Source organism: Penicillium malachiteum (genome assembly GCF_028827825.1).
Source record: "Penicillium malachiteum strain IBT 17515 chromosome Unknown utg000005l:1.0-9002435.0:326005.0-9005861.0, whole genome shotgun sequence".
Classification (NCBI taxonomy): Eukaryota; Fungi; Ascomycota; class Eurotiomycetes; order Eurotiales; family Aspergillaceae; genus Penicillium; species Penicillium malachiteum.
Window position 1 is genome coordinate 1 of NW_026643099.1, and position 26,117 is coordinate 26,117.

The 26,117-nt window shown below is 46.9% G+C and overlaps 9 protein-coding genes across 9 annotated transcripts; 5 read left to right on the forward strand and 4 right to left on the reverse strand.

Annotated features, from left to right (window-relative positions):
* Window positions 1–1,968: 1,968 nt before the first annotated feature.
* Window positions 1,969–3,153, forward strand: N7483_010022 (uncharacterized protein; the record flags this gene model as incomplete). Its single annotated transcript, XM_057093449.1, has 1 exon — window positions 1,969–3,153. The coding sequence occupies one exon, from the start codon at window positions 1,969–1,971 to the stop codon at window positions 3,151–3,153; it is 1,185 nt and encodes a 394-aa protein (XP_056939420.1).
* Window positions 3,154–3,702: 549 nt separating this feature from the next.
* On the forward strand, window positions 3,703–4,676 carry N7483_010023 (uncharacterized protein; the record flags this gene model as incomplete). Its single annotated transcript, XM_057093450.1, has 2 exons — window positions 3,703–4,171; window positions 4,249–4,676. 2 exons carry the CDS (start codon window positions 3,703–3,705, stop codon window positions 4,674–4,676), a joined length of 897 nt encoding a protein of 298 aa, XP_056939421.1.
* Window positions 4,677–5,062: 386 nt separating this feature from the next.
* On the forward strand, window positions 5,063–6,533 carry N7483_010024 (TBC domain-containing protein; the record flags this gene model as incomplete). Its single annotated transcript, XM_057093451.1, has 3 exons — window positions 5,063–5,515; window positions 5,591–6,345; window positions 6,410–6,533. The coding sequence occupies 3 exons, from the start codon at window positions 5,063–5,065 to the stop codon at window positions 6,531–6,533; spliced, it is 1,332 nt and encodes a 443-aa protein (XP_056939422.1).
* A 449-nt stretch (window positions 6,534–6,982) lies between these two features.
* N7483_010025 (uncharacterized protein) lies at window positions 6,983–7,311 on the forward strand (the record flags this gene model as incomplete). The annotated part of the gene is made up of 2 exons (XM_057093452.1): window positions 6,983–7,259; window positions 7,304–7,311. 2 exons carry the CDS (start codon window positions 6,983–6,985, stop codon window positions 7,309–7,311), a joined length of 285 nt encoding a protein of 94 aa, XP_056939423.1.
* Window positions 7,312–7,536: 225 nt separating this feature from the next.
* N7483_010026 (Protein kinase-like protein) lies at window positions 7,537–8,635 on the reverse strand (the record flags this gene model as incomplete). Its single annotated transcript, XM_057093453.1, has 5 exons — window positions 7,537–7,549; window positions 7,600–7,855; window positions 7,915–8,162; window positions 8,210–8,283; window positions 8,342–8,635. The coding sequence occupies 5 exons, from the start codon at window positions 8,633–8,635 to the stop codon at window positions 7,537–7,539; spliced, it is 885 nt and encodes a 294-aa protein (XP_056939424.1).
* Window positions 8,636–9,773: 1,138 nt separating this feature from the next.
* On the reverse strand, window positions 9,774–11,002 carry N7483_010027 (glycoside hydrolase family 16 protein; the record flags this gene model as incomplete). Its single annotated transcript, XM_057093454.1, has 4 exons — window positions 9,774–10,064; window positions 10,122–10,545; window positions 10,601–10,836; window positions 10,892–11,002. The coding sequence occupies 4 exons, from the start codon at window positions 11,000–11,002 to the stop codon at window positions 9,774–9,776; spliced, it is 1,062 nt and encodes a 353-aa protein (XP_056939425.1).
* A 2,471-nt stretch (window positions 11,003–13,473) lies between these two features.
* N7483_010028 (CORVET complex membrane-binding subunit VPS8) lies at window positions 13,474–18,274 on the reverse strand (the record flags this gene model as incomplete). The annotated part of the gene is made up of 5 exons (XM_057093455.1): window positions 13,474–14,361; window positions 14,432–14,676; window positions 14,738–17,419; window positions 17,476–17,908; window positions 17,966–18,274. The coding sequence occupies 5 exons, from the start codon at window positions 18,272–18,274 to the stop codon at window positions 13,474–13,476; spliced, it is 4,557 nt and encodes a 1,518-aa protein (XP_056939426.1).
* Window positions 18,275–19,659: 1,385 nt separating this feature from the next.
* Window positions 19,660–20,705, forward strand: N7483_010029 (uncharacterized protein; the record flags this gene model as incomplete). The annotated part of the gene is made up of 2 exons (XM_057093456.1): window positions 19,660–20,269; window positions 20,338–20,705. The coding sequence occupies 2 exons, from the start codon at window positions 19,660–19,662 to the stop codon at window positions 20,703–20,705; spliced, it is 978 nt and encodes a 325-aa protein (XP_056939427.1).
* Window positions 20,706–21,208: 503 nt separating this feature from the next.
* Window positions 21,209–24,499, reverse strand: N7483_010030 (DEAD/DEAH box helicase; the record flags this gene model as incomplete). Its single annotated transcript, XM_057093457.1, has 9 exons — window positions 21,209–21,240; window positions 21,303–21,417; window positions 21,483–21,903; window positions 21,964–22,410; window positions 22,465–22,626; window positions 22,682–22,853; window positions 22,908–23,379; window positions 23,427–23,609; window positions 23,669–24,499. The coding sequence occupies 9 exons, from the start codon at window positions 24,497–24,499 to the stop codon at window positions 21,209–21,211; spliced, it is 2,835 nt and encodes a 944-aa protein (XP_056939428.1).
* Between the last annotated feature and the right edge of the window lie 1,618 nt (window positions 24,500–26,117).

A 26,117-nucleotide genomic window follows, 5' to 3' on the forward strand; every position in this document is an offset into this window, starting at 1 on the left:
ATGTCATTTCAATCCCCGGAGTTAAAACTTCTGAGATTATGGTAGTGGTAGTTCGTTTGAAGAACGATCGGACGCCACTGAGTAATTGAATCTGCATGGACAATTGCTAATGATTTTTTCCTCATTATAGATGGTCGCGTTGCTCCCCGTAGTGGTCTCGCCTCAAAGCACTTTATCGACACCGGTGCCGGTGTTATCGACGCTGACTACCGCGGTGAGGTGAAGGTGCTTCTCTTCAACCACTCCGACGTTGACTTCCCTGGTATGTTTCCTAGTCTATGTTTATTGATCCGTAAGGAGTAAACCGCTAATGTATACTCAAAACAATAGTCAAGGAAGGAGACCGCGTTGCTCAGCTGGTTATCGAGAGAGTGAGTGGCAATATTTAAACTCCGACGGACTTAGATCCTAACTTGATTACAGATTTACACTCCCGAAGTCGCTGTCGTTGAGGAGCTGGAGGAGAGTGTCCGTGGTGCTGGAGGCTTTGGTAGCACCGGTGTTTAAACAAGATATTATATATAATATCTTGGAATCGACACTGGATATAACAGCATGGGTCTGGGCTGGAAAAAGGATGGGAAGGACACCGGAGTACTTCTAGAGTGGATTTAGGCTCATTGGGAAGATTTAACGATTAACATGTCAATTGGTCCACGACGACACAATCAAAACTCTATTACGAGTTACCTGCTATTTTAATTCGATTCTGGCATTCGTCATGATTTCAATGTGTGGATGTCTATCTGGTATGATCATATCAGGCCATTCCAGCATTATCATCGTCACAATGCATTAGACTGGTCCCATACCCACAGAAAGCTTTGCATTGGCCTCAGATGCTTCCTGGTCTGATGAGGGGCTTGCAGCAAGACTTGCATGATTAGCGACTTTGATGCTCAATCTCAGCATTCAAGGATATTGATGGCAACTGGTCCGAGTCTGTATCAATTGGTCGACAGTACTGGAAACAATCCCACCGAAGCCTAAGATCACGCTGTCTTTGTAACTTCTGTGGAAGTACTAGCGCCAACGAGTATTGGAGACTTGGAGTGGAATTGATTAAACAAACGTAAGTGCTAGTGCTAGTCCCGCCCATGTGGAGTGCCTAGTCAATGTTTTTCTGTTATTGATCAACTGTAAATGTAGAGAGCACCGCGACGGACTAACTACATATGGATGTAGGTAGGCAAGGATGGTTTCCACGTTAGGTCATCCCTTTCAAGTTCGTGGTGAGCATACGAACAATTAACAATTTTTTTCGGCTATGTATACGAGTACTCGGGAAACTGAATACGATGCATTACAATCGATTGGTTCTTCCAAGGTTGTCGCGGTGCAATGGATATTCATCTGACTTTTGGATATTCCAAGTTTATGATCGACTCGCGAATCATATGGACTGGTCTGGCCTACACGAGCTGGGCAATCCGTTGAGCCATAATCTTCTCTTTCGTTATTCCTGTCATGCTAGAGTACGACAGCTGGTCCAAGTGTCAAAACACCTTCGCAGTTCAGGGGGAACCATGATGTGCCCCGACGGGATCCGACTCCACAGAACGATCTAGTCCCCGGGCTGGTCTACTTTCGGGGATTAGCGCACGACATGGCTTTCGCTAGGGCTCAGCCGCTACTCTCATACGAGATTATCCAAGATTAAAAGCACCAAAATGAAATGAGAGAGAACCGAAACGATTCGGTACGGGTCTCCATACTCTGCCGAGTTCCCTGCTTAATCTGTCCGTATATTACCTCCTGTTCCCTCTTAAGGGTTCTCACGTTGGAGAAGATCATCGGCGTCGAACATCTCGGGTCTTGAATGACTCGCTGACGCTATCATTCATTTATTGCGGTTGGGGGCCAACATCTTTGCGTGGCCATGAGATCGACTCTGTAGCGCTCAGTCGCATTTCCCCTCTTTTGATCGCCCGCCAGGGCCCGTCGCTCGTTTTTTTCTAGCCTTCCAATATGGAGGCTACTGGCGTCTCTTCGAACTGCTTCGTCAGTCGCAGGGAACGCTGTTCACTCTCTATGAAATCAGAAGAATCTCCTCGGCCTGGTCGGTCGCAATCCGGCCAAGTTCGCCGACAACCAAAAAGCGTTGGGTTTTATAACCATACCATTCTAATCTTAATAATTATTCTCTGTCTCTCGCCAATATCAACACTGGCTCATCCAACCACAATTGCACCGGATATAACTGCCAACATCCCGCGATCTGCCTCAGATCCACATGGTCAGATCATCAACGTTGTTGATCTCGATCTTCAAGAACAATCTTCGCCCCTCGAGTCCCGCGACAACAGCCCGATTGATGAACATGACCACCATGAACTGGAGAATTCCTTCAGCCAGGAGCTTGGCCATGACATTTCCCTGCAGCGAAGAATCCTCAATGCGAGCACCGATACTTCATGGTCGATGCCAGAAGCATATGATACAATATCCAACGATTTCGCTAACGCCAGCTGCGTGGCATTCTTCGAAAAGTTCCGCGATAACTCCACAGTGACAGATTGTCATGCGGTTTCCCTGCTCCTCGAAAACTCCAACGCCTTCTTTCACGATCTGAGTTCAGCTACAGATACCGCGCGTGTGTTGAATACCACATGCTCGGAGTCGGTTGATAAATGTCAGTCTATCATGACTGGACTAGCGGCTGAGATGATCCAACAAGATAACTGTGGACCCGACTATAATGCGAATAACTCAGTTGTTACGAGCGCATACCAAGAAATGAGGGCTTACGAGCCAGTATACCAGGCTACTTGTCTGAAGAATTCAGATACGCAAGACTATTGTTTTGTGGATGCTGTTACAAACACTACAGCTCCAAATGACTATGATGTCTATTTCATTCCCATTGGAAACCCTCTCACTAAGGGTGACCTTACTTGCAATGAATGTCTTCGAGAGACGATGTATATCTACTCTCAGTGGGCGACAGTCGATGATCAAGAGCTTGACTCGGATTATATTGCTTCTGCCAAAATCGTGAATGAGCAGTGTGGAACTGGGTTTGCGTCTATCAATGTTACTACAGGGTCTTTCAGTGTTACTGCGGGATCTGCTGCGGCGCTTCCAGTTTCTGGCGTTAGCCTTGTCTCGGTCATTTGTCTCACTCTTGGTGCTTTTTTCTGGGAGGTATTGTGAGCTTGTACGGACTTATAAACCTGCGAACTTCACTTGGGAATGTTTCTGATATAGAAGGGGTCCATTCTTTGCTGTCCTTGAGTTTTGGAGTTATGGTCATGTGTGATGAGAGCGAGTTAATTATATTTTCAGGTGATACACTAGTAGATATTGACATCACCTTTAATCGCAAATTCTGTTATTTTATACCAGATGAATGTGTCAAGCTTCCTGCAGTAGCTTACCTAGCTTGTATAATCGAATCAGCGCATTTGGCGTTCAATGGACATCCAAATTATCAGGAGCAGAGCAAGCACAGTAGGCCCACGGCTCAGATAGGCTCGCCTGACTTCCATAACTAGGTATAATATCATCAAATTTACTATATAATTGAGTGGTTTTCCAATGGATGTTTTGTGGTTAGGCTTAGTGATATAAGTGGGTCGGGCCGACTTTGTTGCCGGGGCATTGTTTACTTTCATCATCAACTCACTGTACAACCTTGAACCAACAATGGTAAGGCCCTGAATCAAAAGAATAACAAGATTCTAATATTAACCACATCTCAAAATGCAGGCGAATAATCCAACCTTCAAACTCTCTCCTCTATCCTTTGGCGGCCAGCGGGCCTCGCCATTCCGCCGGCCTTCAACGCCTAACTCCCCACCATCTGGTCGCCCCGCGACTCCAGGTAGCTCTCCTAGTAGAGGATACACGCCGATGGTATCGCCCAGCAAGTTGAATCAGTCATACACCGTTGAAGATGAAGATTCTTTTTCCCCGCGGGCGGCGGATCCAATCCCTCAGCCTAAGTTCACGCGCGAACTACCTCCTTCACCTACCAAAGGAGCACGTTCGCCAGGTCATACCTCGCCGATTCTGAGCAGCTCTAGCGGAGTTGTGGTCGCAAATACCGACGCCTCATCTAAGATCCCTCCAAATCAGCTGAGAGAGATCAGAGAGGCATTCCAGGTCCTTGATCGGGACAACGATGGACTAGTAAACAAGGATGACGTTGCTGAAGTTTTGACAAATCTGGGTGAGTGGTCAAGCACATTGATGGACAAAAACCATGCGCCCATATAAACTTTTACTGACATTGTTTCTACTGCCCAGGCCAAGATGCATCGGCCTCATCTCTTGCCTCATTTTTCCCGCCTGGAGCTGGGCAGACAATCAACTTTCCTACTTTTTTAAACACCCTATCTCAATTGATGTCCCCAATGTCTTCTTCTCAAGAACTGCTCAATGCCCTGGCGGCATTTGATGATGATGATAATGGTCAAGTTGATGTAGCAGAGCTACGTGATGCTTTACTTCATACAGCGCCTGAGGATGGAGGAATGCCCCTGACAGAACGCCAGATTGATGAAGTTTTTAATGGGTTTACTGGACGCCGTGCGTTTGGAGGCCGAGGCGCAATTACAGGTGGGATGGGAAAGAGAGGCGAGGTTTTCCAATACCATGATTTTGTTCGCAGTGTGGTAGGTGGAGGAGAGAATGGAAATAATGGGCGACGAGAGACTGGCACTGTTCCGTCTTGAATTGTATGACAATATCAATGTTTACTAGTGGGCGTTGGTGGTGTTTTCATTTTATACAAGGATTACGGGGGGGAGGTATGCGCTCGTGTTCTTTATGCAAGATTAGGGATGAATCTATATCTCAGAACCAATGAAGATGACATGTAACAAAACTATTTGAAATACTTGAAATACTCAAATACTCAAGGAGAAGCCATAAAGAACTATTACAACTTGAAAAATCTAGACGGAATATTTGTTTAAAAGGATGCGCGTGCTCCGCATTTCTTCAACGGCAGAAAATCATCCTCCAGCCTCCACGGCAACCTGATTTCTTTCCCAACTGAACACAACAACAGCTTTTTTTATGTGCGTGTAGCTATCATCAAATGCAGATTTAATCCAGGATGTCCCAGCATCCGCCCTCTTGGGCCTTTGATGGCCTTGATGACCCCCCGGCCTCACCGCGAACGATGCGCAATCTGCGAAAGATCCGATCTCATCAAGTCCTGACGACGTCTAGCGCCCTGATCGCACAAACCCAGTCATCTCGCTCTTCAGGGGCTCGCGCAACCGAAACAGGGTCGGCGGTGACACCGGGTAGCATTACTGCGCGAACTCCCACGCATCGCCGAACTCGATCAAACAGTGACGCGGCTGCTCGAGCCGCAGCTCTAGCGTCTACAGTCCCGGCGCAAAGACGCCCAGCACGGAAAACTGGCTCGGGCATCGGTATTAAGCGGTCGCTCTTGGAGAACCTGCTACGCGATGGGCCACATAATGGCAAGACCAGTGAGGGTTTACAAGAACTGAAGTATCTTGTGTTGTCATGCAGAGTTGATGCAGATGGAGACGGCATGGTCAGTTTTTACTCCTATTGAATTGGGGGCAACGAGTACCTCCATTTTGATCGCGTTTTTCTAATAACCTTATAGTCTCCATATCGAATCTACCTATGGCTGGTTCTTCTCAACATCCCTCCTGTACCGACCGACGACTACCTCGCTCTTATCCACCGTGGCCGTTCTCCAGCCTACGCCAAAATCCGCAATGACACTTTCCGTACTCTAGCCACCGACCCCCTTTTCAAGCGCCGCGTCACTGAAGCCAGTCTCATCCGATTGCTCAACGCTGTAGCATGGAAACTGCACGACTCGAAAGTGAAACCAAGACCCAAATCCCGGCCTTCTTCCTCCAGGAGACTTGAAATGGAGCTCCTGGTAATCACACCATCTAGAATCGAGGAGGAGTCGGAGGAACCGGGATCTTCAAACAGCGCTACAATTAACGAGACTGCGATGTACGTGCAAGGCATGAATGTCCTTTGCGCGCCATTCCTTTATGCAGCCCGCAGCGAAGTTGAAGCATACGCTTTATTCCATTACTTCGTCACGAAGGAATGTCCAGGTTACATCCGTGGAGCTATGGATGGCGTGCATAAGGGTCTCCGACTGGTCGATAGGTGTCTGGAAGTTGTGGAGCCTAAATTAGCTGCCCATCTTTTCTCCAAGGGAATGCATGCTGAGCTCTATGCTTTCCCATCTGTCCTCACATTTTGTGCCTGCACACCACCTCTTCCAGAGGTTCTTCATCTATGGGATTTCCTCTTTGCATATGGCACACACTTGAATATTGTTTGCATTGTGGCTCAATTACTCCGCATGCGAGACTCTCTTCTTGAGAGCGACAAGTGAGTACTCGACTTGCATTGGCAATGCTATGAAATATCAGTAATACTAACCTAACCATCTTAGTCCAAACAAAATTCTCCGAAATCTACCTCCCCTCGATGCCGAGAAGATTATCGCTCTAACCGTGCTTTTAGCACCGAAGATTCCAGCTGATCTATATGCTGAGATGGTCAGCCACGCGAAATGATTCAAGACCCCTTAACTGTACTTTTATGTTTATCTTTCTTTCTGAGCTATGGTTCATGATCATGGCGTTTGGTTTATTTTTACCTGTTTTAACTGCCGGGATGGGCATGATGTATGAAAATGTGCCACTATGATCTCAACGCGTGTTTGATGAAATGAAATTATGATTCTGTATTGAAATGTTTACTAGTAGTATGCTGGACGCTTCAAATGTTCAAGTGCCTCTCTAATCATAGGGAATATCAATACTACCAGCACTTGAGCACTGCCCAGGTGAGTACTTTGCCCCAGTTCAGTATGCTTGTGACGTCACATTAGCGTAACAACAGGATAAGAGGCACAAGTGCACTTCAGCGTACAGATATAATCCTCAAACTCGAGTCTACAGATATTCAAATGTTCATTCCAGCTTGAAAGTTCAATTTTGCGTATTTAAAGCTCGAATCCATAATGCCACAACCATCAGGGAGCAAAGAGAATATGATTATAGAGGACAGTGCCTCTAATACGAGTACCATCTCCATCAAAAACCGACAAAATTCTGAAAAGGAACGCCATCCAGACAGTAATGATGGTGAGTGGAATGAGAGATCCTGTCTTAAGTCAAAATCACTTTACTCAGGATGTCTAGATCAAGCGCCGAGGGCAAATCCCACTGTCTATGAATACGGAGATGCAAAGCGACCACCACGGCCAGATAGTATCCGATTTACTTGTGATAAAGGAGGTAAGTACATATTATATCATGATGTATGCCTCATAAGGTTCTAGGGCAATAGTGCTAATTGTGATGAGATAGATGCACCGAAATAAGTTTGAAGCCGGAGTCTGTTAGGCACAATTTACAACATCCGAAAGATTTCATAGTATGAAGCTGAAGAACTTGGAGAATAGATAGATGGAAGACCTTCAAATTAGTCGGAGCTCCTTGAAGTTTTCATGGAAAGAATATCGTGATGAAGTCTGAGGTACATATAAAAGTATATTGAGACGAAGTATCTAACTTAAGCATTATCGCTATATGTAGAGCTTAGTTACCAACTCTCTCATTTTATCTGATATCCAACCCAATATCAGACAAACCCAGAGTCATCGACTCAACAACAGCCAGCTGCATCACTTGATCCTCCTCAGAAGTCTCAGCAACATCGAACTCATTAGCCAAGACAATCCCAACCATTCTCGCAGTCTGAATAACCATCTTGATTTCCTCAGACACATCACCCATCTCATAAAAAAGTGTCTTCCAGAATTTTTGACGAAGTTCAATATTCCGTGGATGAAATGCCATGCAAGTTGTCTTGCGAATACCGAGAATATTCTCTAGTCCCCACAGTTCATAGCAAAGGGGCCTAGCTCTGCATCGCGCCAATCGACAATACCAGTTAACTTTCCAGTGTTGACATCCACAAGGATATTATTCTCAAGGACGTCCCCACGGTTGAGTACTATCAGATAATCATCTGCGAAAAGAGATGGGATTTGGCTTTCAAGTGTATCCAGCAAAGGATGGAAGCGACTTGGTAATAGGTTCATCATGCGGTCGAGGCTGGAAGAATGATTGTTCTGAATTGAGGCTTTGTTGAAGGAGGGTAGCGATGGTCGATTCAGCCATGCACGAGAACAGAATCTAATGTCTATTAGCATGGAACCTTGAGATTAAAGCGGTAATGATACCTAGCAAAATCTTGTACAGTCTGTTCCAGAAGATGAAAGTTCTCAGGGTGATGGAGAATGGAGAATGGCATTGACTTGAAGAAGTGCATCACCATGTATGTAGTTCATCTTGTAAATCCGTAGGAGGTGTACCTTGAGATCAAACTGATCAAGATTTTTGCAGGTAGGCACTAATCCTCCGTAAGTCTCCTGCGCGGCATTTAGGTGTTCAAAATCTAGCGTATTTTGAGGACCACGGAACTGAACGATGAAGGCATTGGTTTCATCGCCGACTTGAACAGTGTAGCTCTGTGCACCTTGCACAGGTGTGGGCTTGATAGTTCCACCGTTAGCAATGATAGCAACTACGTCATCGCAAATCTCCCTGGTGATTGGACTATATCGGCTGAAGAAATTCATCAACTGAAAGTTAGATAGAGGATCCATATTGACTGAGCTTGACACAGCGCACTCAAAGAAACTTGAACAAGGCGGCAAAATGAGACAGGGGAAGAAAAGAGTCAAAAGAGGCTTGAGATGCAGGAGTGCCTTGGGCAAATACAAACTCCAGTTGTTGGTTCAGACTGAAACCATCTGATACGGACAAAATCTGAAAGAGACATCTGAGATAATTTTAGGAATAATATGAATCAGGTTGCTGCTTGAACTCCAGCTGTCCCTCGAGAATCAGCTTGATCGCGGTTGCCACTTGAGCTGTTGCGTGAGAGGGTGTGGTTGTTTGTCCCCTAAGGTGTTACTTAACAGGATACCGGAGCTTAAGTACCTAGTACCTTAAGGGATATCCAGAGTCAAATCAAAACCTCAAGTAGTAACCGCGGTTCAAACTCATTCTCGAGGGACAGCTGGAGTTCAAGCAGCACCTCAATAGATGGATAGAGGGGGTTTGGGGTGTTGGTTTCCTGGGTTGTGCAGATGGCTTCTGGCCAAGAATCCTGACTTTGTATGTGGTAAAGAAATTCTCAATAAAAATAGAATGGAGTAGATGTAGATAATGATTTAGGTAAAGGTGATACTGGGGAAAGAAGAGAAGAGGGGAGGGGGATGGGACGAGTTCAAGTTCTTTTAAGTTCGCTTAAATCATGCCCAGGTGCGTTCAAAATGTTGGCCATCCTTTCAAATGTGAACCCCTGCGACTCCAAAGCTAGTAGCTTACACATGAAAGCAGAAACTTGGAAGATCAACTTATTTCCAATAACTTGAACTACTTCTACTTCAATGTTGTCTGAAAGAGCATGGTTTATCTAATATGCAATAACTTTTCTATTCAATGCATTTCAAAAAATTGATGCAATGCAAATATGCTTTCTAAACGAGTGGTGGGTATTTCAATAAACATCAACAACGACATCAACATCTCCAGATATAGTCAAGACAAATAAAACAATGCTGCCGAACACCTAAAAAGATGGGCACCATGCAAAGAATCAAAAAATACAACCGAAGCCAGCGGGAAAGAATATAAAACAATCAAGATCTCAGATCAACATCCACAAGAAGCCATCAAAGATGGTAATAAAATCGTATATTCACATCTCAAATCTCAAATCTACCAGGACCCAATCCTCTATTGAGCATGTTCAGCACGGCGGTGCATACGGCTTCCACGACCGTGTGCAGAGCGACGGCTGTGACCGTGAGAGTGGTGGGACTCGCTGTTGTCATCGCCGATGCTGACACTGATGCTGGCGCTGGTGCTTTCCTGGTAGACCTTGAGAGAATTGATGCTCCAGTAGGTGTTGGAGAAAGCGGAGGGGTTGTTCTGAACGTAGTCATCGCAGGTGCTGGCGTAAGAGGCACAGCTTCCGTCAGACCAGACGTCACCAGCCCAATCACCGCAGAAAGTAATGTCAAAGACCTAAAGGAAATCTGTTAATTATAATCTTGGCGATTTCAGTTATGAGTGTAAACGTACGATCTGGAGGTTGCTGAAGTGCGAGGAGATATCACAGTCTCCGGAGAACTTGGCATCGGGAGTACCCCAGCCAGAGGGATCGGGGCTACCGCTGGTAATATCGGATGGAACGCTTGCGTTGGCGAAGAACCAAATGTTGATGGAGTCGCTGGTCCACTCAGTAGCGTAAACACCACCATCGGCGTTGTTGAATCCGTCACCGTAAGACGAAGTGGAGCTGTCAATAATAGCGCAACCGGCGTTGGAAGACTGGCCGGAGGCCTCGACGTAGCAGTTGCTGGTTTCGAGAGTACCGGAGAAGCCCGAGTTGTTAATGGTGCAGCCGTCGCTGGTGTGCAGGGTCATCTGGTTGGTGGACTGCTGGTTGACACCCTCAATGATATCGATCTCGCCATTGTTAGGCCAGTCGGAGCCAAGCATCCAGCTAGAAAACATTAGTCCTTGTTTTTCCCTTCGTTTTTTTATAGCATGAAACATACAATGCAGGCCAAGTACCGCAGGTGCTTCCGGGCATGTGTGCCAAATCCAAGATGACGAGACCCTCGTTGTAGGTGCTGGTGCTGGTGAGGCGCACACTGTTGCGGCCAGAGCCACTAGCAACATTGGTGTCATCAACACCAATGTAGACAGAGCCGCTCGAGGCGCTAATCAGACCATCGCTTGCGGCAGTAGAGTTGTCGACGTAAGTCACGTAGCCATCAGTAGGGTCGGTCTCCTAGAGAATTTGTTAACATCCATCATCAGATTACCAGATACTGCCAAAAACTCACGGTGTAGAAGGTGAACTTGTCAAAGAATGACGAGTCGGTTGGGTAGTCTTCCAATAGAGTGTAGGTCGCAGTGCTGAGTCCAGCGAAAAGGAGAGTGGAAAGAGCGTGCATCGCGAAAGTTTGTATAGATCGGGCGCTTCTGTATATAACCTTTGGAAAGATTGGATTGAATTGTCTGTCAAAGACTGATGATCTTGATTGATCTGAAGGAATGTATGCAGGAAAATGCAATTGTCCAGCCCGTAGAGGGATTGTATTTTTGTCCTGCAAAAAAATGAATGTAAAAGAGAGAGTCGCGGCGAAATATCGCACGAGTAATGAAGGAGAGACTAAGCGCCGATGGAGGATGGGGGGAAAAAAAGGCTGGACAAAGGAGGTTCAATGCAAGTCTTATATCCACATCAGGGGGGAAAAAAGTGATCCACGGTGGCGGGCAGTACCCAGCCGACCAGATCTTGAGACTCCAGTGGGACATGCATGACAGGGCCCATGTGAGAGATGCGAAACGCGGAGGCAGAGGTCGGCAAGAATTAGACCAAGAATTAGACCCTCGAACGGCGGGTCCCACAATATTGTGTAAGTTAGGATGAGATCTTATCCACTTTTGCACGGTTAGGCCCATTCCACCAGGAGGAATAGATAACCGCAATGGTTGAACCATAGAAAGACGTGGAACCCGGAACCAGGCCGATCATCCATGGAAGTCCAGAACATCCTTTTCTGGTCTTTTCAGGTGAACGATTTAGATAAGCTTAGGCGTTCTTTTTTTTTTTCTGATTTCTTTGTTCAGCTTTTTTTTTTTTCAATCGGATAGTTTGATAGATAATCCGAAAAAGAAAAATTGAATGTATTGAGTGGATCATCCGCGCGGCGACACGTCCAACATGATCAGAGGCAATCAATCAGATGCCTTACGTCTGATGCATATATCTATCCTAGTGGTCTAGCCCCACTAGGATAGAAATGGTATAGACTCAGCGCGAAAGAAAACTGAGAAGAAACATAGTCATCTCGCTTATTAGTATTATTCCGTGCTCCATCTGGACGTACTCCGTAGACTCCGTAGTACGTACGTATTTCTTTGATCCTTCCACTTAGTGGAGTGACAATGGATATGCATCTTCCCCCCCTAGTTTCAGCGGCAAGAAACTCCCGAATCACCAGTCAAATCACAATGGGATCCAGACCGCCCAGACACTGAAGGTTTACCCTTGTGGGGAAAAGGTGTTTCGGAACCACAGGGCGATCATAGTGAATCAGATGCTGACTCGTCAAGTTAACGACCGGGAAGTGGATGCAGTTGGTACCGAGTGGAAGTCCAACACGGTCACTGGCTATGCTCAGCTGTTGGTCACAGATTACGCAAATCCAATCACTTTGAACCATTGGGACAGGGATGTGGCAAAGAGAAAGAGAAGAACCAATGGGCGCGTACAAAGCGCCCGTTCAATTAAGCTTTTTCAATCCAAACTGGGGGTTCCCCGGTTCTTTTATCTGGTATAGTATTCATCATGGATACTCTTGAGAAAGCTGACGAATTTTTTAAACTCGGCACACTCGGATGTACAATCCTGGATGTTCTAGAAACGTGGAAAATGTCATGGAATTTTTCTTTTTTTCTTTTCTTATTCCATGGTTGAATTCAGGGGAGATACCGACTGGTCAGGGGAATAACGAGCTTTGCATTTGACATCTGGTCCAGTTAACCCCTGGAAGATACATTAGAACCTGAATTTGAGATAATACGGTAGTGCTTACTACACAGTGGGTACATGTACACATGCTAGTGTACAAAAAAATGCTACAAATAATTGTACTCTCATGTGCTTATGCAGTATAGACTCGGACTCGGACTCGGCCATAAATGATCCTTCAAATCTTCATATCCAAATGTTAACCGACGTATCCACTTCCGGGTCCTTCAAGCCTTCATTTAAATTAACCTCAATGTATAGAGTATAGTCTAGATGCCGGTGTCGCCGATACTAGTACATCTCCGTGTTATCCGTTGTGATATTCCCGATATTCCTGATCGAAGTCCGACCCCACACTAAAAATGATCTAAAATGATCTAAAATCCTTCAATGTGACCCGACCCAGAAGGATTGTTAGAGATAAATAAACGCATGGGAACTACGGGTTGCATTTACCTAGATGAACAAGTGGGCGCACGGGGTACCTGCAGCACTTTGTGTAAGCTGCATGGTGGCACGAGCCCAAGCCATGGGATCTATAGTCTGCAAGAATGCAATTACAGATTATGGGGTAGATGAAGGATGATCGGAAACAATTATCATAGCGCCACTATCCCATTAATTTAATTTCCCACGCCATGCATAATGCATAATGCATATACTCCGTACAGAATACGGAATACTCCGTAGGTGATACGCCTAATATTACTACTGACAGGACTAGAGTATCAGCCACCAAGCCATATCAAATCATATTCATCCAAAAGGATTGTGTTAAACCTGGAAAATGAAAGGAGAATAACATGAAAAATGAAATGAACTATCACACATCCGACCCATTGCCCAAGATAGAAAATGAAAGAGATGGAAAAAAAATGAAACTAGTCACTATGTACACGCTGGACAGAATAGGTCACCAGTCCACTCGGCATGAGACCGGAATGCAGGATCAGGACCATGAATAGGGATAGCATCTAAAACGCACTTTCGGTGATAGAGATGTCGACAAGAGAATACTACAATAGGTTCAGGGGGCGTTGCCGGACCACTTGCGACTCCAGTATCGTTCTCGTGTCCATGCTCATGCTCGTGGTCAGATGCAGAATTAGGACTAACCCGTTCCACGCCCACTGCTTTCCCTTTACCCCGCTCAGTAGGATCATAACCTTCTTCAATCCGCTTGGCAATACGACGCTGTTGCTCATCGGTCTGCTTGGTCTCCCAGGCCGTCCAATGCGCGGAGCCAACACTAGGACCCCAGATGCGGCGACGACAGATCTCACACACTTGTCCGCGAGGTCGCCACCCTTGCTGTCGTAGCCGGGTGACCTCGTCCACATGCACGAATAGATCGCGATCTAACATGCCGTTGGCAAGGGTCAGAAGGGACTTCTCATAGGAGTATGCAGAGAAGACGGAGGCAAGCACCGCGCGCAGTTCAAGAAGCGAGGGTGACCAAGTAGCAGCCCGAGTGAGGAATGCACGGAGAATGCGGAGGAATGACATGTCAGTACGCTCGCTGCCACCACCGCTTTTCACAGTACTCGCCAACAAGGAAGTAAACACTTGTTGGACCAATTGCCGGAAAGAGCTCGTCAACTGGCCAACATTCCCACCCATATAAGTAGCAACCAGCTGAGATTGCGCTGACTCCTCGATATGATGCTCCCTCATTACCGCGAAGACATGGCTTGCGATACGGACCACAGCCTCGATGAGATCCAGCCAAAGAACCTCATCGAATTCCAATGGTTGTTCAAGCGGGGCCGCACCGCGCTGACCATTGGTACTCGGTCTGAGACTGTTTTCCAGTCTTGGTTTGACCTTGGCAAAGCCACGTCCCAACTCCAGAATATTTCTTCAAGGATTCTAGAAGGTCATCAATGGCCTCGACCGCACTGGAAGAATCCGGGGCCTCGCTCATGCTTTGAAGAATACCCACCAAACCAGACTCGAGTGTGGCCAAGTGAGCGACGAGTCGGTCCAAGGCTGGTCGTAACTGGCCTTGCCGTGAAAGCAGAATCACTGCTGCATCGATGGCTCCGCTTTCTTCAATGTAGGGAAGCAGTTGGTCAAGATGAATATCACCAACTCGGAGACCGTCCACAAAGTCCGCGATATGGGAAGGGTTGAACTTGCAAAGGAGCTGTACCGTAGCTTTCAATCATCCAGTTTTCGGCTGATGGCAGTTGGCCTTCGCTCTGATCAACAAGCATCAGTAGATACTGGTACTGGCTGAGCGGGTCTTGTTCCCCAACTTTTGTAGGAAAGTAGCATGGGTTTCCGGTGCCAGACTCTGCATTTTTTTGTGTTGCTCGTTTCACATCGATGTGAGCGATCTCCGCAGCATGCGTCTTTACCCCCTCCACCTCTTTTTGCTGCTTCTTACCAAGACTAGATCCTGAACGCAAACAGTCATGTAGAGCAGTGAAAATGGCAGCTTTATCGACCGGATCATCCAGATATGTCAGAATCCACTCCGCGTATTGCTTTTCTGAGCGGTACGTTGACTTGAGGATACGGAAGAATCGGGCTTCCTTGAACAAGGGTACAATAGGCTGGATATCCGGTGGGTGGTAGAAAGATAGTAGATATTCCGCACTCAACTCACAGTCCTCGACCATGTCCGGCTCAGGATATTGGCAAAGACGCACCAAGACTTGATGAAGTGTTGTACCTGAAAGAAGAATATACTGTGGGTATTTGGGAAGATTGCGCGCAACGAACATGTCCAAGTAAATGGTATCAGAGGAGGAGAATGATGCATCCATTACTTGAAGCAGGATGCTAATCAGGTACTGGCGGTTGAGCGACACACCAGAGGGTAAAGAATCTTCAGCTTCAGGCTCATTCAAGAAGCCGTCTTCGAATGCCTCATTAAACATGCTCATGAAACTTGAAGCGTCAAATTTGAGAATGGCCTTCAATTGTGAGAACATGTCGTCACTGTCGGGGGTTCTGGCGTCTGTGTCAGACACTTGGCCCGAGAAAAGATATTGGTACAAGGCTGTCTTTGCACGGAACGCTTCAGTCTCTTCCATCTCGTCTCCAGTTGGGTAAATACGACCTGTTAAGATGAAGGACAGGTAGGGGAACATTTTCATCCCATTCGTCTGCCGGCTCATCTCATTGGCGTAGTTTCCATTGAGGAGTCTTTCGGGTTGAGGAATCATGCGTATGAGCTCTTCCAATGGTCCCACATAGTCTTGCAAACAACGATTCCAAACGTATATATACGCATCGTACAGATTGTGTTGCTTGCATAGCGTCGTCAGCTGATCAATATCCATTGTAGTTGTATCAAGGAGGCAAATGATCTCCTCTAGACGACCGGGCGAATGGGTGACAACGAAGTGGTTAACAAGAGCTTTGACTGCGGTCGGAGGCAGCGAACGAATAGTTCCATCGGCGATGCGTGGTTCGAGAACGTCCATCAAAATACCCGCCGAGTCGTTCTCTTCGAACCAAGTAAAGACCTCATCCCAGAGGAATTCCTCGTCCGCCATATAGATACAGGCAGTGACAGACACTCCAGCCAGCTCCTCCAATAGTTGATTCTCTAGCCTCCCATTGTCTGCCTCGGCATTGCGACCGAATGCATATTTGAGAGAAGCAGAAATCATCTCCAGCAACTTCTCTTGCACAAGGGGCTGCCTCAACGCATCCTCCTCGGGGAGGCCGACCGTGAGTTTCTCTGCAGCTCCTGTGTAGAAAGAAGTTGCCAGTCGGATGGCACCAATGAAATCACCCGCTTCCATAAGGGCAAGCAGTCGGTCAGCCCAGTTTGAAAGACTACCGACCAAGGCCTCATTATAGCCAAGCAAGAATAAGCGTCCTTTGTAGGAGCGGAAGCTCATATAAAATGCATCTGCCACCACGCCGTGCATCGAAGTGTCATGTTCGTCCAGCTGCTCAACCAATAAATGGAGCTGGGATGAGAACAGATCAGCGTGATAGACATGTCGACTCACAAGGTCGATCGAATCTGTTACATGCATGGTGTAGTCCTCTAGAATGAGAAGTCGCTGGGTGATAGTGAACACAGCTAAAACAGAGCGGCTTAGCCATTGCACAGCTACGATTGGCTCATCAGCCTTCCATCTGCTGCGTGCACTGAAAACCAGGCTAGGCGGCCTAGATCTATCCACAGGCTCATCTGTTTCAGCCTCGGTTACTTCTAACACTGTTAGTACATTAGACCAGCAATAAACGAGCTTAGTGTTCGATGTTTGACTGTCTTTGCCCTTCAGTTTGATTGCAGGAAACCAAGCCAGCGCTCCAGTCATAGCGCTATGAGCTGGAACTTCCTTCGGTCTTGGTGCTTTATGTTGTGTCTGTGCCACGGGCGTAGTAGACACGATGACCAAGAGATAAGGCGTCAACAAGGCAACCAAACCTAATGAATCAGAAGGCTGTTCTACATTGCCGAGGGGCAGAGGAGAAAAGGACAAAACTGAGCTAGGCTTCCGTGGTCGTACCTCCTCCAAAGCTGTCGGTGGGTATCGGCCAAGAATTCGAGTTGTTTTAACCGTTCGCGCGACTGCCCCCATGCCTCGTGTTGCCAAATGCGAAAATGCCATTCCTTTCGTATCTGCTGACACTATCGCAGTACGACGGATTCCTAGGAATCCGATGTGAATAACAGCCGACCCAGAGATATGGCCATCGGAAAGTCGAGTCTCAAGCTGGTTTGCGGGGATTGGGGGAATATGGAGGAAAGGCCGAGCTGATCGTGAGATCTCCCATGTGAATATATCACCAGAATCATGGCCACCCGCGACGGTAGAATGGTCTGCCGACAGCGCAAGAGAGGTAATCGGTCCACATTCAACAGCTGTATACTGTTGTCAGCATTCTATTGTTATGCGCCTGAGTGATTACTCCACCAACCTTTGGTTCCTGTCCCGATGATAGATTTCAAGCTTTGCTGGTAATCAAAAACCAAGATTATGCCTTTGGAAGTGCCAATAACAATCGTAGTTGAGACAGCCAAACAAGTTGGACGCCCAAAATTGCGTCTTCCAATCTCCGAGAATGCCTGTCCAGTAATCTTTCGCAGCTTTGTCCATCGCACCACATCCCAAGGGCTTGGGGATTCTTCAGGTTCGGATTCCGGGGTCGGTGAAACCTGACTCGTGATTGAAGATTGTCGAGAGTGTAGATGAGCCAAGTATGGCGAGCCTGTCCTCGATACGCTCAAGGGTGACGACGATAAACGGGATTGGAAACGCAGGTCAAACGGACGATGGGCTGGACTGGGGCTGACTCGCGGGGAGCCTCGGTGCGGCAGAGCAGTGCTGCTCTGTGATGATAGTATTGAATCCTGCGATCAATCAGAAAAGCTATCCGTGGGGATGCGCCAATCGCAAGCACCACTAACATGTAACGATGGAGAATCGTCGGGCGTAGACGCAGTCTCGTCCAGACTTCCTGGGGGTTCGGAAAACTCTCCATTTCTCTGTGGAGGTGTCTGCGGAAGACCATCCATCACCGCTTGAACGGTCTTCTCCGATGCCTGGTCCTGCGCATGGTCTTCTATTGTGTCCAATTCGTCTTCGAGTGGCTCCTGCGGGGAAGGCCTGAGGTGGAGAGCGCCATGGTCCGGAAGTTGAGAATCCTCATCCTCTGGGCCTAGATCCAGCTCATCCTCTCGTTCCCAGTCCTCGCTGCCCTCTGCCATCGAGCTCATGAGCGTCCTGAAATGATCATTGCTGGCGGGTCAGAGGGGTGTGTCTGCACCAGCGAGGTGCTCGGAGGAATCGGGAGCTGATTTAATTTCGATACGGTACGATGGATTTGTTTTCTCGGAAAGTGATATAGGTACTAGTAATGAGGGGTAATTTGGGCGAATGGGGAATGAGTTGAGGAGAGCTCTTGGTGGTAAACATGTGGAGATGCGAGTTCACGACCTCGGGAGCTCCGTTGGATCGGCCCGTTTCAAGTTAGGGGCGGACCAGCCACTGTGGCATTGATCTATACAGAGCAACTTCAACCTTGGAATATATTGTAAGTAATTATCTATGTTGGTTGCAATTGACAATTTCTATTAAATATTTGAAATGTATCTAAAAATGTGGACATGAAGTTGTGGCTACTACTATATAGAGACCAGTTGACGGCATGCAATTATCTCTGCTGCCTATATCTACAAACTTGAATGTATGAGAGTATGTATTGTTGCTAATTTTGTAACAAATTATGTGTGGACTTGAACATAGATTTACATGACTATGGAATAATAGGTATAATTAATGAATTAAAAATGGCTCTGTCCTTTCAATGTTTGATACCTAGGTACATTTACATCATACACCTAGTCTATCACAATATCCACGGACCACGATTATGACTTGGGCATCCTTGTCTCACCCCATTTTTACAGATGCCAACCTCAAGATTAAAATGAGATCACCAGGATACTCTGGAAACACTTGAAACACTTGAAACTGCAAATATTGGAACACTAATAATCACAGCGAACCCAATTCGTCCTCTCGCCCCCAATGAATCCCTCTTGCAACCACAGGGCGTGGAATCACCAAGGCTCATCATTGGCAGACCACCCATAAACACCCCATCCCGGTCCATCGAGCTCTATTGAGAAGTCGCCCCGACTAAGCTGACTTGCTTCTGCAGATATGTCCCTGTCCCTGGATCCTTCACATCCTGCAAGTGCTAAGGATGCAGATGCGGGGCTGCGGTTACATCGAAGTCACAGGAACCAACCCGCTGATACTATCAATACCCTATCACTGGAGGACAAACAAGCATGAGCCCATAATCTCAATCACTCGTGTGTTTTTCTTTCTGGGTACGATCGTCGACATGTGGAATGCTGGAACAGATTCCCGGCATGACCGACCGTCACAGCACGAGGGGCATTTATATATGGATCGTGATACTCATCCAAGTTTGGCGGGACAGATGATCAGAGTGCCAGTGGTTAAGGATTCTCAGTCCCTGCATAAAAGCACTAGCAGAAGACCCTAGTTCTGGTGATATTTGTGCTCGCTCTACTCGCTCTGATTGACTACGTTAAGTGCCCTTGTCAATCAAGCAAAACAACAAGCCACCATGGGTTCCATGCGACATGCCCTGGTACGAGCTGTACTAGGTACAATCCTAGCTCTCGACCCGGTTCTAGCAACACCTAGTATATCTCAGCTCTTCGGACGAGCCGCCTCGACGACCTCCACCGCCGCCGACGCGGTGACCACCTGCAACGGACGGACGGAGTATTGCACGCGCTCCTATTCAAATATTACATTCATGGGCTCGCACGACTCCGCCTTTGTTGGAGAGCTACCGCAGCAGAACCAGAATATCAACATCACCGCACAGCTGGACATGGGGATTCGGTTCTTACAGGCGCAAACACACAAGTCTCTACTTGATGATAGCGTGTTGGAGCTGTGTCATACCTCGTGCTTACTCGAGGATGCAGGAACGCTCGAGGCATACCTGGTTGTTATCAAGAACTGGCTAGATGAGAACCCAGATGAAGTTGTGACTGTTCTTTTGACGAATGGGGATTCGGTGGGAATCTCTACATTTGGAAGTACATTCTCCAGCTCGGGCATCGATAGCTATACGTATGTGCCTCCTTCTGAGCCTTTGGCTATTGGGGACTGGCCTACTCTTGGTGATTTGATTAGTAGTGGGAAGAGGCTTGTCGCGTTCTTGGGTGAGTTGCACTTATTTCAACTACGCCACAAAAGGTGCGAGCGAGTGTCCTGAGCTAATTTATTTTAGACTACGGCGCTGATACCAGTACGGTTGACTATATCCTCGATGAATTCGCCTATTACTTCGAGACGCCATACGACGTGACCGACAAGACCTTTTCGAACTGTAGTATCGATCGTCCCGCAGGTGCCTCTGCCTCGGGTCGTATGTACCTCGTCAATCATTATCTTGACCTTGATATTCTAGGTATTGATATCCCTGACCGTGGTGCAGCAGGGACTACGAATGCTGCCACAGGCGAAGGAAGCTTGGGCGCGCAGGCTACAGAGTGTGAAGGCATATATGACCGTGCGCCGAATGTCATGCTGGCCGATTTCGTTGACAAGGGTGCTGTCATTGACGCGCAGAACCAGATCAATGGGTTTAGTTCGTAATGTACACACCGTGGTTCCAGAAGGGCTTAGTAGATAGTAGTTTGATGGGTTATGATATAAATGGTATTTTGAACACTATATGAAAGCTGAATAGTTTAGACCGTGACCTTAGATCTCTTTCAAATGTTTTGACTGTTGTTACTACTCGTGTACTCCAAGGATGAAGGTTCTTTCCCTACTAGTATGTCCTCAAGTTGACCTCTTCAGGCTTACAGTTAATACGTAGTAGCCATTATGTAGATGCTTCTATTTTTCTTCCTCATTCAACCACTATCAATTCAAGTTGATATAGATCACACCCCTGAGAATCTGCATGTATGGGGTCACGGTGCTTACAAGTAAAATCTGGTTGGGATATCGGGTTTGTGTGTATGCAACCTTGAAATGAATAACGCCTTCTAATGCATATGTGCTTTGATGTTTGGAGCAATTACTGTAATGGTCTGCGAGGCGTCGGACTCGCATCCATAGAGTTCGAGATGCAATCAGAAGAGGACAGAGGCTCACTCTTCGATCTGTACTTGCATTTCTCGATCTAAAATAAAGTTAGATGATGAACATTTCAAATTATCATGAGAGTTGTCGTGCAAGACGTACCCCAAATCTTATTCGCAGAAGCAACAATAGTCTCTGCCTTCGCCATAATTTTAACTGCGTATCGTTCTGCCTCTGTCGGATACAGCTGGTTTTTCTGTGTTTTTCGTGGATTGACCTAGTTCAAGAAATCGGTGTCAGTAATCTGAGAGAGATATTCATCTTTGAACAGAAGCCGCCTACCATCATAAGCACAGGAACCAAATCTTTAGGCTCAGCCTCAGCCAAGGCACGCAGGTTACGAAATCCATTATCTCTCAGTAATCGTGCGGTCCAACTCTTGACAAATGCCACTTGAGCCATTTCCAGCAGATCCGCGCCAGCCCCCGCTTCGAGACGATCACGCATATGATCCAACACAGCTGCCATCATACCCCAGTTCATTCGTTGGCAAAATTTGACGATACCAGCAGCAAATCCGTGACACTGCTGTGCTAGTGTCTGTACTGTGCCACGAGGAATCCGATAGCGCTGAGCGATGGTCGATAAGGGGACCTCATTACTTAGGTCACGAAGTTGGAAGGCTGTGTATGCACGCCGGTAGATTCGAGCTTTCTGGATCTGTTCTGGGGTTATTTCTTTCAGTGACGCGCCGGATTGAACCCTTTGGATGTTAGTATACTTATGCGCCGTAGGATTGATGGTAAAAGAGCAGACAACTCACATGGTATTAACAAATCCCGGCTGAACTCCGACGAATTGTAATGCACGAAGACCACTCTCATCCAAAAGGTCGAGTTGATTGCGGAAAATTTGCCAATCAATGTTGGTACTTGTAGCCACCTGCAGGGGAGTAAACATGTAGAAGACCTGCATATCTCCGTCCATTACAAAGGCCTGCAAGGCTCGCTTTAGCTCTTCGTACACGAATAGGCCATCTTCAGGAGCAAATGCTGATGCCACCACAGCTTGACCTAAAAGGGTAGTTTTGTATGCTACATCTTCTTCAAAAATCAGAAGGTCCTCGTCGACCAACTCCTGCAGAGCAGACTTCATGATACTGTACACGAGCTTCTTGTCGAGGGTGCGATATAACAGTGTGCACTGTACATATTCCTTGATCGCCTCGCAGCCAGAGACCAGCCCTGTTGCGATAGCCTCGAGTAAAGCCCTGAATTTAGTTAGCCAGAACACACACAAATACTGTCAAGCATACTATCCATACCTTTTCAAACCCCGCTTTTCCGGAACAAGCGAGCTCTCTATGGCAGGCATATCTGCGTCCAATAAATCACAAACGGCTTCCAGATCCGCCTTAATGCATATCAAATACGTCTCGCCTGCATCATCTTTCCCTTTGCGTCCAGCTCGGCCACACATTTGTCGGCTGCATTGATTAGTCCCGGTATCCCGTTTCGGCAATAAGGTTCAATAGTACGTACAACATTGCAGGTCCAACCAGCTCTCGACCCATTCGAGCCCCATTGATGATCACCCGTCGAGCGGGTAGATTGACTCCAGCAGCTAGACTGCATGTAGCGATGAGCACTTTCAGAACACCGGAGTCATATGCCGCTGCAATAAGTTCTCGTTCCTCGGTTGTCATGCCAGCGTCTAGGTAGTTGTTAATATATTAAATTTTGGAAATTTCAGCAGTGAAATACGAACGATGGAAACCTGTCCCTTTGATTACGGTATGCTGGAGAACAGGGTCCAGGCCACATGCGAGACTTCTCAGCTCTGCAAGAAGATCAAGTCTTTGATCCAACTCTTCTTTGTCTTCAACATGAGGCATGGCTTCCGCGATGGTTGCGGCATGAATCTGACAGGCATTACGACTTCCGCAAAATACCAAAGCCCCGTAGCCTGCCGAAGCGGTTTCCACTGCCAACGCAACCATAGCATTGGTCGCACCATTGCTGAGCTCTTTGTATTCTGAAGGCTCAATGTTTCTATGCGGAGCTATCGAATCTTGCAATGAAGTCGAGGCTGTCAGCTTGGAAGCTGTTTGGAACAACTGCCTGGAAGTTGCAGCTGGATAAATCGCATTTTCATATACAAGGTATTCATCGATAGGAATTGGTCGATATGTCGAGATAAAGAACCTAGCATTCATCCACTGGGCAAGCATCTCGGTATTCTTTGGTCTTTGTTAGAAATATCAGCTAGAGGTGAGAGAGTACGTACCGAGAGAGTTGCGCTCATCCCCACAATCTGAATATCCTGCTGTAGTAACAGGAGTTTTGTGACCATGAGTTCTAAAAGATATCCACGATGTTCATCATCCAGCATGTGTAGCTCGTCCAGTACAACCACACCCAAGTCTCCGATGCTGCACTCCTCAATCGCAGTATTGATCAATGAATTTGCCTAAGGAATCAGCCACATTAAAAAAGGTACTTCTTTTCTGACGTCCAAACATCACACACCTTCTCAATCGTACAGATAGCAATATCGGTATCAGCCCATGTCGTCGTAGTTCGGCTTCCTCCAAAGAAGCCCGTCACACGGATTTGTTTCTGTAATTTCTGATGGCGCCTGCGCATGAACATTGAGCTTTTCGACACTTCCTTGTCATCATCATCAGGAGGGACATTCTTCTCCACGCCCTCAACGATTCGGCGCATCCATTTCAATTTCTCTTGGACTAGAGCCACATAAGGCAAAACCAAAATCGCCTTGCGAGTGGGATTCTCAATAATGCGTTTCAACAATAACACATCCGCGACCAAGGATTTCCCTCCTCCAGTAGGGGCCGTGTATACCAAGTGTCGCTCACCCAATAAAAGACCCCGAGCTAGTAAGCACGATGCCTGCCATGCGTAGACACTGGTCACTCCCAATGTAGCAAAATTATGTATGAGTGTAGCAGGAAGACCATATGTAGGATTTGCCAATGAGAGCAAAGGGTTCTGGCTAGAGCCCGGCACAGATGTCGATGCAGTATTTTTCTGTGGCTGTTCATCTTCTGGCGCTGATACGGCCGAGTCCGGGCCTGGATGGATCCTGCTTGCAGTAAATCGATTCGGAGGGGCCGAGGCTCGAGCGGACTCTAGAGGTGTGGATTCCTCAATATGCAATTCATCATGTGGCTGTTTTTGGAGCCGAAGGCCTGTGTGGCTTCGTTTCTCAGTCTTCAGCTGCAAAGGTTGCTCCTCGGTAGTGAGTGGTCGTTTGTGACCTGCTAACTGGGCTACGTGGTATTGTTGCCGTCGAGCGACGTCAATCGAGGTTTCAAATCCGTGAGATTTGAAGGACATGCTTCCGACGACGTCATAAGTGCCAGAAGGATATTAGTGGCGCAGAAACATTTGAAAAAAGCAATTCTGGAATTTAAGGAGTGAGTTCAACTTGAAGTTGGGACTTTATTTCTCATCTTCCTTTATTGTTTCCATGAGACGCGACCGCCCGGCGCGTTTGATTGGGACCATTTCCCGCCTCAGGCAGAAACAAATTAAGAGTTAACACCTCAGGCATCCAAACGATGTCATTGTGATTACATAAACGGATGTGCCTGGATCGGGAAGTAAGGACATGCTTGCAAGGGTGTGCTACGTAGATATGTGAATGATGAAAAACTCATCCTTGTGCTGCATGTTCAGGTACTGGAACCTTGAAAGAGTGTACTCTGTTTTAGTCAAACAAATATCATGATACGATGGGGGGGGGTCATCTGACAAACTCCGCGGGTGGTGGTCATCTAAAGAATATCCACACCGGAGCAACTTGAAATTACGAGCGCAAGGCTTAAGTTTTAAAATTGGTTTCTGTTTTCTGGTATCTGTACAGCGGGTTGCTGCCTATGTACCTGTCTGTCAAATCTGGAAGATCATGTCTGTGTGGGATTGCGCATACCACTCAATCCCGGTCGGGTGGAGGCCCCGGATCATGTCCAGGTGCAGAGATGATCTGGTGGCGAAGCCACCGACTCTTTTCAGACATGGTTTGTTTCGATGTATGGAACCCACAATGGTTTCGTATTTCTTTTGCTATGCTAAAAAATTTGCCACGTGTAGCTATCCTAATATAACTTGATTATTAGTAGGTAGTGATTGCCCAACTGCACACAAAGACCGTTTGGCAAAGGGGGGTGGATATGCAGAGGCTCCAAGGTACCCCCACTTGAGCACTTAGTGTTTCAAGTTTGTTCATGACATCTGGACTCTTCAAGTTTAGTTTGAGTACATGTACGGAAGGCTACAGTATATGTAGGTAATCTCAATATGCCGATCGGCAGCCTGGAATTTGGTTGGCATAAAGAATGCGAGAGATATCTCAGGCTTCATGCAAGATGACAAACTGGCTTTGTGGCCCTACCGCAGATGCATGTGTAGACATCAAGGCCAATCTGTCAGAGACATTTGGACAACGTGCACTAACCATAAGAGAGATTGTGATTGAACCCCTCCAAGAGGTCCAGGATTCGAGTGGTCCGTGGGATATCGGGAATTAAACTGAGCACTTGAGAATATTCCATATTTAGACACACAGTTGAAATCGGGCATATATATCCTGTCAGATGCGTTTTGGTCCAATCATCTGTAATGATAGATAATCATATCTGTACCTCTATATATGTAAGTTTTGAATGTATTTCTAATATTTTGATGACTCACCTGGGCATCATGATGGAACTTGAAAGAACGTAGCCTGCTATATACACATAATAATGTCCATCTATGGGTTCGAGATGTCAGCGTGCACGTTCGTAGAAGTGGCGACACGCAACAGCCGCCGGGAGCAAATCATTCTCGGCGGGCCATTCTCGCCTAGACTTGTCATTGGATCAAATGGGCGGTAGAAGTTTAAATTACCTGAACTTATTGAGTCTAGTACTTTCTAGTACTTTTCACCTTTCATGTTCAATACTCCATACCT